The 10,262-nt window shown below is 36.7% G+C and overlaps 2 protein-coding genes and 3 non-coding genes across 5 annotated transcripts; all 5 read left to right on the top strand.

Annotated features, from left to right (window-relative positions):
* Nucleotides 1-1,799: 1,799 nt before the first annotated feature.
* Nucleotides 1,800-4,263, top strand: LOC130506774 (probable serine/threonine-protein kinase PIX13). The gene is made up of 6 exons (XM_057001461.1): nt 1,800-2,313; nt 2,572-2,888; nt 2,977-3,112; nt 3,205-3,347; nt 3,429-3,552; nt 3,634-4,263. The coding sequence occupies exons 1-6, from the start codon at nt 2,232-2,234 to the stop codon at nt 4,062-4,064; spliced, it is 1,233 nt and encodes a 410-aa protein (XP_056857441.1). The 5' UTR covers nt 1,800-2,231; the 3' UTR covers nt 4,065-4,263.
* Nucleotides 4,264-4,955: 692 nt separating this feature from the next.
* On the top strand, nt 4,956-5,151 carry LOC130506776 (U2 spliceosomal RNA). Its single transcript, XR_008942112.1, has one exon. It is a non-coding gene; the product is annotated as a U2 spliceosomal RNA (small nuclear RNA).
* A 752-nt stretch (nt 5,152-5,903) lies between these two features.
* On the top strand, nt 5,904-6,099 carry LOC130506777 (U2 spliceosomal RNA). Its single transcript, XR_008942113.1, has one exon. It is a non-coding gene; the product is annotated as a U2 spliceosomal RNA (small nuclear RNA).
* A 752-nt stretch (nt 6,100-6,851) lies between these two features.
* LOC130506778 (U2 spliceosomal RNA) lies at nt 6,852-7,048 on the top strand. Its single transcript, XR_008942114.1, has one exon. It is a non-coding gene; the product is annotated as a U2 spliceosomal RNA (small nuclear RNA).
* A 107-nt stretch (nt 7,049-7,155) lies between these two features.
* On the top strand, nt 7,156-9,806 carry LOC130506775 (pentatricopeptide repeat-containing protein At2g17210-like). The gene has a single exon (XM_057001462.1). The coding sequence runs from the start codon at nt 7,301-7,303 to the stop codon at nt 9,509-9,511; it is 2,211 nt and encodes a 736-aa protein (XP_056857442.1). The 5' UTR covers nt 7,156-7,300; the 3' UTR covers nt 9,512-9,806.
* The last annotated feature ends 456 nt before the right edge of the window (nt 9,807-10,262 follow it).

Here is a 10,262-nt window from a genome sequence, read left to right on the forward strand (position 1 = left end):
GATCTAGTTTTATCTTATCTTTTATGATATGTTTGCAGATGGTATGTGCAAGATAAGCAGATTCACCAGAGATATTAAAATCAAAAGAAAGAGTGGAGAAGATAGCACTAATGATGGTGATGTTGCCGAAGAAAAAGAAGATGATTTCGATAGGAGTTAGTAAAGAAGTTTTATCCGGATTAATTTTTGTAATAACCTGTTAAGGTTTACACATACATATTACTCTACTTCTTGATAATGGTTTTGAGAAGATTTTTTTGAAACCAAAAATCTATATATCCTTATCAATTTATTTTTATCTGACTACTTTAAAAGTACTGCTTTTATTTGGAGGTACCCAACATTTTAAATCTCGGCTAACAAAATGATTTTGTTGGCTATCAATAGTTTTATCGGATTAATTTTGTAAAATCCAGTCTATACTCATGCATACATATTACTCCATCTCTTATAATAATTTAACTTGAACTCATTATGTATTATCCGGTTATAGTACACATTCATATTGCAGATACAAAAATCACTATATGGATACCACTGTCACAATTCTGACTATCTATGTATTGTCTGGTTATAATACACATTCATAAATATCATTGTAGCTATTGTAATAACACAAGACCAAATCCATATGTATTATGTATATGTAGTTTATTGAAGTACAAATAAATTACAAAGTCTATGCATCCTAAAGTACATACAAATTACATGTTCAAATTTTCATGATATTATCATTGTAATCCATATTTTCTATGTATTATCCGGTTATAATACACATTTATAAATACCACTGCAGCTATTGTAATAACACAAGACCATACCAAAATGTATATGTTGATTATTGATGTTTACGGTCCATATTATATGTGTTATCTGGTTGTATTCTTGTTTATTGTGTCTATCACAAACTTAGCTCTTTTAATTTAATGTGTTAACCACTCTAATATATGAGTATTTCTTACAACATTGATTTCATTTAATTTAATTTTACTGACCACAAATTTCACACTACCACATTTTGGTTACCACCACAAGTCTGACATTCCTTACTAGAACTTATTAGCTTACAAAATTAAGAAGAAAATATAATTGTAATTACACCTTCATTTCTCTACTGATTCTACAAGTTTGGAAAACAAATACCACTAAATTAGTTATCTTTGTATGTGTATACAATTAATTAATTCTTATTAAAATAAAATTATTATGTGAACACATTTTTTCCTAAGTTATATTAAAATAATTTTTTATATTTATAGAAACATCTTAGAGTTTTTTTTCTTATAGTTTGCCCCTACATTAACTAAAACATAGGAAAGCAGTGAAATATTCATTTATAAGTAATAAAGTTATTTAACTTGGAATTTCAAAAAAAAATATTAAATAACTTACAATGATTATCAAGTAAGTTGTAAAGTGTTTACAAGTAACAAAAAATAATAAGGCATGACAAATAACTTGCAATTCTGTCATTTTTAGCAGTTACTTAAAACTGTAAATGCTCACTTTTAACAAATTTAGTACAACAAAAACTTATATACTATCGTATAAACTAAATCAAGTAGTAAATATACCGAAAATACCAAGTAAGCGGTTTGTATACATTCTAGTAGTACTATCTAGATTCAAATACCAACTATTTCAAACAGATAAAGATAGTGACTTGTTGAAAAGTAAAATGATGAAGAAAATGCTGAGAATTGTTTGGGTGTAATTGATTGATTTCCCATTAAAAAGGTGGCGGACGAAACAATTTTTCTTTTAAGTTGACTTGACCATAAACCTCTCATTGCTCCTCCCTCTTGCGTCCTTGGACCATCATTCTTTCAAAGACTTAGTCTTCTCTTTCGTCTCTTAGTGACATGGTAACAAAGTAACCACGTTCTTATGCTTCTCTTCTCTCTCCATGACAAATAAAAGCAATTTCGTCGAATTGAAGAAAAACATATCTTCTTTTTTGTTTGTCTCTCTGATCATTTCACACCCAGTTTTAAACGGTAGCTGTTGTCCGATCTCTATCCATCCTCTAGTACTGTGTCTTCTTGTAAAGCAGTCTCTGTTTTTAGATTCACACCCTCTTTTTTTTGGTTCTTTCTCTTGACTTGTGTAAAACCCTGAGAACAAGAAGTGTATAAACAAAAATCTTTTCAAAAAGAAAAAAAGTGTATAAACAGAGATAGTTGTCTATCTATATAATTGAGAAAAAAAAAAGAGTTTGGCTGTTTGTCGGTATGGGGCTTTGCTGGTCTTCTTCATCTAAATCTCCTTCAACAACAACAACAACACCTACCACTACTGGTAATATCAGTTCAGGTTTGTCTTCTCAAAATCTCTTCTTTTTCTTTCTTTCTTTGGAGTAATCTGTCTATAATAGGTTTCACTTCAACTTGTGTAATACGTTGCCTATCATTTATGTACTCTGTTTGTTCCGAGAATCTTGGATTTGTTGTGCTTATAGTTCTGTGAGATCAAGTGGTGATCTGTTCCATTAGTATTTGTTTGTGATCTGTTATGTGACTGAGTGTTCTGGGAATGGTTTTTGTTTTGAAATGGTGTTTCTAATTGAAACAGGTCCGTTTAAGTCAACGACTACAGAAACATCAAGAAGTAACATATCTAGTACAAGTGGATTCTCTGCTGGAAGTGGTGGAGATGCTTGCCCTGAGGGTCAGATACTTCCCATTCCGAACTTGAGGATATTCAGCCTTGCAGAACTTAGAGCTACAACCAGAAATTTCAAGTCTGAGAACGTTCTTGGAGAAGGAGGGTTTGGGAAAGTCTTCAAAGGCTGGCTTGAGGAGAAAGGGCCTGGTAGTCACAGCACTGGAACTGTGATTGCTGTCAAGAAACTTAACTCCGAAAGCTTCCAAGGATTTGAGGAATGGCAAGTGAGTAGAGTAAAACTCTTATATCAATGGTATGCAGTGAGGAGTTCTGTTTGTTTATTGGATGGTTTGTTTCTTTGTTTCTGTGTAGTGTGAGGTGAACTTTCTTGGGAGGGTTTCTCATCCGAACCTGGTGAAGCTGTTGGGATACTGCTTGGAAGGTGACGAGTTGCTTCTGGTGTATGAGTTCATGCAGAAAGGAAGCTTAGAGAATCATCTCTTCCGAAGTAAAGAACCATCTTCTTACTTTTAAGTCATTTTAGATGTTATTATGGTTTAATGCTACCCCACTGATTTGAAGCTGCTTCTGTTTCTCCAGAGGGTTCTGTAGTTCAGCCGCTCTCATGGGAAATAAGGCTTAGGATTGCAATAGGAGCAGCTAAAGGCTTAGCGTTTCTGCACGCTTCAGAGAAGCAAGTCATTTATAGAGACTTCAAAGCTTCTAACATTCTACTTGATAGTGTAAGTAAACTACATATGGCTTTATGGATTTTGATATATACAAGTGTGGAGTGAGATCAACTTGTTTGATCTTTGTTGCAGTCATTTAACGCAAAGCTATCAGATTTTGGATTGGCTAAGTTAGGTCCTTCTGCTAGTCAGTCTCACATCACAACACGGGTTATGGGTACACACGGTTATGCAGCTCCAGAGTATGTTGCTACAGGTACTACAAAAGTACAATGTCTTTTATCTTCTTTTGCTTCTTTATGGTTTTTGAATACAAACTGTGTTTGGTTCCTGACAGGTCACTTGTATGTAAAGAGTGATAACTACGGGTTTGGAGTTGTTTTAGCTGAGATCTTGACTGGTTTACACGCACTTGATCCTACCCGTCCCACCGGTCAACACAATCTAACAGACTGGATCAAGCCTCATCTCTCAGAAAGAAGAAAACTGAGGAGGATAATGGACCCTCGTCTAGAAGGAAAGTACCCTTTCAAATCGGCTTTCCGAGTGGCCCAACTGGCTCTGAAATGCCTTGAACCGGAACCAAAGAACCGTCCATCGATGACAGAAGTGGTGGAATCGCTAGAACTCATTGTAGCTGCCAATGAGAAACCGTTGGAACGAAGGACCACTAGAGCTTCCCCAACCGTAGGTCACCAACAAAGCCATTATCGAAGGGAGCATCTGTCTACATTTCAACCGAGGCAAACTGTGGCTAGAGGTCACTAGTGTTGTTTTTGAAACACAAGATTCTTTTTTCTTCTCTCTCTCTCTGGTTTTGTATTCGTTAAGAAGATGATTACATAACCGTTCGTATGTATACTATATGGAACCAAAAGACAAGACTAGTAAATGTGTTGTAACTAGTAAATGTGTTGTTGTGTGTGTTTGTAGATGCTTTATAAGAGATTAAGAAAGTTTTGAACTATTAGTTATCTAGATGAATAGTCCAATCGATCTTTTTACGAATATAGTCAGCTCCAGGGCCGTGCCTGACTTATATAAGATTAGAAACAACAAAAAAAATTTGGCCCCAAACACAATTTTAAAAAACAAATACACAAAACTGTATAGTGAAACCAAAGTTGGGCTTAGAAATCAGCACATTGCACATGTTGGCAAACACATATTACCATATGAACTAGCTGATTTTTAAACTATTTGGCCCCTAAATTAATTTTAAGCAGACTGGCCCTCAAGCTAATGCTTGACCAGCTTCCACTGAGGCACGGCCCTCAGCAGAAGTCAATATATGAGCTTCTTAGTTAGAAGCCAGGAACTTAGAGAAACTCTTGTTACCATTCTGTTTAACAACACCTTCCCATAGTGACTAATAATTAGGAAGTTCTGTAGAGACACACCATTTTGCTCAAGCTCTCAAATAAACGAAACCTTTCTCCATATAAGATATATTCCCCACATAGATCGCTGAGATTGAGAGATCCAATTAACACCACCACCTCAATCTTTCTTCATGAGTTCTGGGTTCCCTGTACTTTGTTTTGTCGAAAAATAAAAAACTAAGTGAGCTATTTCTAAACGTCCCACATCGGTAAGTTACATAAAGTCTGTCATAAGCTTTGCACTATAAAATAGGAAGCACGGCCTAACTTTCAACTCATACCTTTCTCGGCCTTTTGGCTAAGATCAAGTGTAGTATCTGTTCTTATCAGTTTAATATCTGATATGTGGTCCATCGGATCACACGATATTAACTTTATTTTTTGAGGGAGGGAATTCATAAAGATAGCTTGCTATCTGGATTTCTGCGAGTCGTCCATGCGTTGCACTACTGCACGGATCTGGCTTAACCCATCAAACCAATAGTTCAACTCTTTTCTTCAACTCTTTTCTTCAACTAGACTGCTAAACCCAAAATATTGAGCTCACTTGTGTTGTTTTGAACTCCCGATATTTTTTTCTGTTTAGTAATCTTTGCAGATGATTAGACTACCACTCATATCTGTACATACTACATGAAACCAAAAGACAAACCTGATGGTAGCTCCAAAGCTGTACATATCACACACCAACTACATGGATACAGTGGTTACAAGTGCCAAGATATAAGCATCTTAATTAGAAGCCAGAAACGTAGAGAAGCTGTTATATAGATCAACTCTGTTTAACAACGACTCAGGCTTATAGGAGGAAAATAAGTGTCTATAATATTTAATATAGGAACAATAAAAATGGACACAGACAACAATCAATTCACAGAATATGAATACAAGTCTATTAGGGATATGAAAATAGCATCTTTTGACGTATACTGCAAAAGAGATTAAAGAAACCATATTCTTCCATTTTTGTTTTCCAAGGAAGATGATCTTTTGAAGTTTTCCATCTTCGCTCAAGCTGTCAAAATCCTTCTCCATAAGATATGTTCCTCACATAGATCGCTGTTTTTTAATTAACACCACCACCTAAATGTTTTCATCATTGTAGTTTGTTTGGTTGAAGGAAACTAAGGAGAGGTTATCTCTAATGTCCCACATCGGTAAGGTACAGAAAGTTAGACATAAGCCTTGCACAATAAAAAAGGAAGCATGGTCTTGCTTTCAACTCATACCTTTCTCGGCCTTTTGGCTAAGATCAAGTGTAGTATCTGTTCTTATCAGTTTAATATCTGATATGTGGTCCATCGGATCACACGATATTAACTTTATTTTTTGAGGGAGGGAATTCATAAAGATAGCTTGCTATCTGGATTTCTGCGAGTCGTCCATGCGTTGCACTACTGCACGGATCTGGCTTAACCCATCAAACCAATAGTTCAACTCTTTTCTTCAACTCTTTTCTTCAACTAGACTGCTAAACCCAAAATATTGAGCTCACTTGTGTTGTTTTGAACTCCCGATATTTTTTTCTGTTTAGTAATCTTTGCAGATGATTAGACTACCACTCATATCTGTACATACTACATGAAACCAAAAGACAAACCTGATGGTAGCTCCAAAGCTGTACATATCACACACCAACTACATGGATACAGTGGTTACAAGTGCCAAGATATAAGCATCTTAATTAGAAGCCAGAAACGTAGAGAAGCTGTTATATAGATCAACTCTGTTTAACAACGACTCAGGCTTATAGGAGGAAAATAAGTGTCTATAATATTTAATATAGGAACAATAAAAATGGACACAGACAACAATCAATTCACAGAATATGAATACAAGTCTATTAGGGATATGAAAATAGCATCTTTTGACGTATACTGCAAAAGAGATTAAAGAAACCATATTCTTCCATTTTTGTTTTCCAAGGAAGATGATCTTTTGAAGTTTTCCATCTTCGCTCAAGCTGTCAAAATCCTTCTCCATAAGATATGTTCCTCACATAGATCGCTGTTTTTTAATTAACACCACCACCTAAATGTTTTCATCATTGTAGTTTGTTTGGTTGAAGGAAACTAAGGAGAGGTTATCTCTAATGTCCCACATCGGTAAGGTACAGAAAGTTAGACATAAGCCTTGCACAATAAAAAAGGAAGCATGGTCTTGCTTTCAACTCATACCTTTCTCGGCCTTTTGGCTAAGATCAAGTGTAGTATCTGTTCTTATCAGTTTAATATCTGATATGTGGATCATCGGGTCTACAAGATATTAACTCTATTTTTTGAGGGGGAAAACCCGTTAAGATAGCTTGCTATCGGGGCTTTCACGAGTCGTCCATGCGTTGCACTACTGCACTGGTTTGGCTCAACCCACCAAACAAATAGTTCTAACTCTTTTTCTTCAATTAGATAGCTAAACTAAAAATATTGAGCTCATTGGTGATGTTTTAAACTCCTGAGATTTTTTCACATCTCTCGGGTTTTGCATTCGTTAAAGATGATTAGAACACCATTCATATGTTCACTACATGTAACCAAAATACAAGACAATTTACATGTGTAGTGTTCTGTAATTGCTTAAACTCATATATAAGTGACCTTACTCTCACAACACAAGATTGAAGAGATGGGATCACACATGTGTGCAAAGCTACAAGCTTTGTCCTCGAGGATTAAGCAAGCTTCCTCCAACGGTAAATGGCGGGAAGTGCTGTCTTGTTACTCAGAGATAATACAGACATCTGAAACTCAACTCAACGACCCTTTCCTCTTCCCCATCGTTTTCAAATCTTGTGCTAAGCTCTCGTGGCTGTCGCAAGGCAGATGCGTCCACGCGAGTCTGTGCAAGAGAGGGTTCGAGTCTTTTGTCTCTGTCGGGAACTCCATCGCTGACTTCTACATGAAATGCGGAGACTTGTGTTCCGCGACAAGAGCGTTCGACTCTATGACCTCGAGAGACTCTGTTTCTTGGAACGTCGTCGTTTTCGGGTTTCTCGATCATGGCTTTGAAGAAGATGGGCTATGGTGGTTTTCCAAGTCCAGAGTTTGGGGCTTTGAGCCTAACGTCTCCACATTGGTTCTTGTGATTCACGCGTGTCGTAGTTTGCGATGTTATATTGATGGAGAGAAGACTCACAGCTACGTGATCCGTTCTGGGTTCTATGGGGTTTCATCTGTTCAAAATTCGATATTGTCTTTATATGCAGAGTTTGATTCGGTAAGCGCACGTAAACTGTTCGACGAAATGTCTGAAAGAGATGTTATTTCATGGAGTGTTGTAATTAGAAGTTATGTGCAGAGCCAAGAACCTGTTTGTGGACTGAAGTTGTTCCGAGAGATGGTTCGTGAGTCCAAAACAGAGCCTGATTGTGTAACTGTAACGAATGTTCTCAAGGGCTGTGCTGTTCTTGAGGATGTTGATGTGGGAAGATCAGTTCATGGGTTTTCTATACGTAAAGGGTTTGATTTGGGGGACGTTTTTGTGCGCAATTCGCTCATCGATATGTATTCCAAAGGATTTGATGTTGATTCAGCGTTTAGAGTGTTTGATGAGACGACTTGTAGAAACATTGTTTCATGGAATTCGATTTTGGCTGGGTTTGTACACAACCAAAGATATGAAGAGGCTGTTAAGATGTTTAGTTTGATGAGAAAGGAAGCAGTTGAAGCGGATGAAGTTACTCTCGTGAGTCTTCTTCAGGTTTGCAAGTTCTTTGAGCAGCCATTTCCCTGTAAGTCGATACACTGCGTGATGATCAGGCATGGATATGAGTCTAACGAAGTTGCCTTAAGCTCTTTGATTGATGCATATACAAGCTGCAGTCTTGTTGATGATGCAAAAACCGTGTTTGAGTCGATGGCCTACAAGGATGTGGTGTCATGTAGCACAATGATCTCTGGATTAGCCCGTTCTGGAAGACCTTACGAAGCTATTTCAATCTTCTGTAAGATGAAGGATAAGCCCAACGCCATCACCATGGTTAATCTTCTTGACGCATGCTCTGTTTCAGCAGACTTGAGAAAATCCAAATGGGCACATGGAATAGCTATCAGGAGAGGCTTAGCCACGAGTGACATCTCAGTTGATACATCCATTGTTGACGCATACGCAAAATGCGGCGCCATAGAAATGGCGAGGAGAGCATTCGATCTAGCTCCTAGTAGAAACGTAGTCTCTTGGACGGTGATGATATCAGCATACGCTATAAACGGTTTACCGGAGAGAGCATTAGCATCATTCGAGGAAATGAAACGAGAAGGGTACACACCAAACGCGGTGACTTATCTGGCGGTTTTATCAGCTTGTAATCATGGGGGATTGATCAAGCAAGGTCTCATGTTCTTCAAATCAATGGTTGAAGATCACAACAAACCTTCGCTGCAGCATTACTCTTGTCTTGTTGACATGCTTAGCCGAGCTGGAGAGATTGATACAGCAGTGGAACTAATCAAGAACCTTCCAGAAGACATGAAACCGGGGGTTAGTGCATGGGGATCGATTCTTAGTGGATGCAGGAACCGTTTGAAAAGTGGGATCATTACAACAGAGGCAATAGCTGAGGTTCTTGAGCTTGAACCCTTGTGTTCTTCAGGGTATTTGCTAGCGTCCAGCGTTTTTGCTGCAGACAAATCGTGGGAAGATGTAGCGTCGATGAGGAAGTTGGTGAAGGAGAGAAAGATTCGGGTCGTTGCTGGTTATAGCACGGTTCTTGAAGGAACCGTGTCTAGGAGGTTCTTGGCGGGAGAGAAGCTAAACCAAAGTGATTGTGAGTTAAACAACGTCGTTCAGAGTCTTCGTAGATGCTTGACGCTAGAAAATACAATGGAATGGATCTAAGCAGAAGGTTTAAAGTATTTGGCTCTTGCTAGTTTACTGAGTGTTTCAGGATGCACGATAGTTCTTGATCAGGGCAAGCAAGTTCATGGACTTTCTCTTCATTTTAGTTTAGAGTAAAAGTCCACTGCTCGTAGCTCTCTGATTAATATGTACTCTAAATGCGCAAGTATGGTAGAAGCTTCAGAGATATTTAAAGAAACATACAGATATATAGTTTCGTTCACAGCTATGATCAATGGATATGCAGTAGACGGGAATTCCAAAGATAGCTATTTTAATCTGTTTTTTTTTAAAAGTCTAAAGATTGATTTCAGATATGACACAACCAGTGGCGTATCTAGCCGAAAAGGTTCACTAGGGGTAAATAATATCTATAAATAAATATTTTATAAATACGTTTTCTGCCAACTTTGTAAGTGTATTAATACAAGATACATGTAAAAATAAGATTTTTTAATAAGTAAAATCTTTTAAAAACTAACAGAAAATTATAGATATAAATGAATATGTTTTTTCATGATATGAAAATACAAATACATATATTCAGAATTGTTTTTTTCTCTCACTCAAGTATGGATAAATAATCATATGATATAAAACTCAAGTGAAAATATTTCTATTAGTCATTGATATCTTATTATATAAAGTTGGTTTTTCAAAATTACAAATTAACAAGATCACGACACATGTCAATTATATATTTTAGGTTGTGACATGTGTTAAATAACAATTTTCATTTTGAAAAAATAAA

The sequence above is a fragment of the Raphanus sativus genome, unplaced genomic scaffold, assembly GCF_000801105.2.
Source record: "Raphanus sativus cultivar WK10039 unplaced genomic scaffold, ASM80110v3 Scaffold3654, whole genome shotgun sequence".
Classification (NCBI taxonomy): Eukaryota; Viridiplantae; Streptophyta; class Magnoliopsida; order Brassicales; family Brassicaceae; genus Raphanus; species Raphanus sativus.

Coding starts and splice junctions, on each gene's coding strand:
- LOC130506774 (XM_057001461.1), top strand. CDS start 2,232: ATGGGGCTTTGCTGGTCTTCTTCATCTAAATCTCCTTCAACAACAACA. Junction 2,314..2,571: donor TACTGGTAATATCAGTTCAG/GTTTGTCTTCTC, acceptor TAATTGAAACAG/GTCCGTTTAAGTCAACGACT. Junction 3,553..3,633: donor TCCAGAGTATGTTGCTACAG/GTACTACAAAAG, acceptor GGTTCCTGACAG/GTCACTTGTATGTAAAGAGT.
- LOC130506775 (XM_057001462.1), top strand. CDS start 7,301: ATGGGATCACACATGTGTGCAAAGCTACAAGCTTTGTCCTCGAGGATT.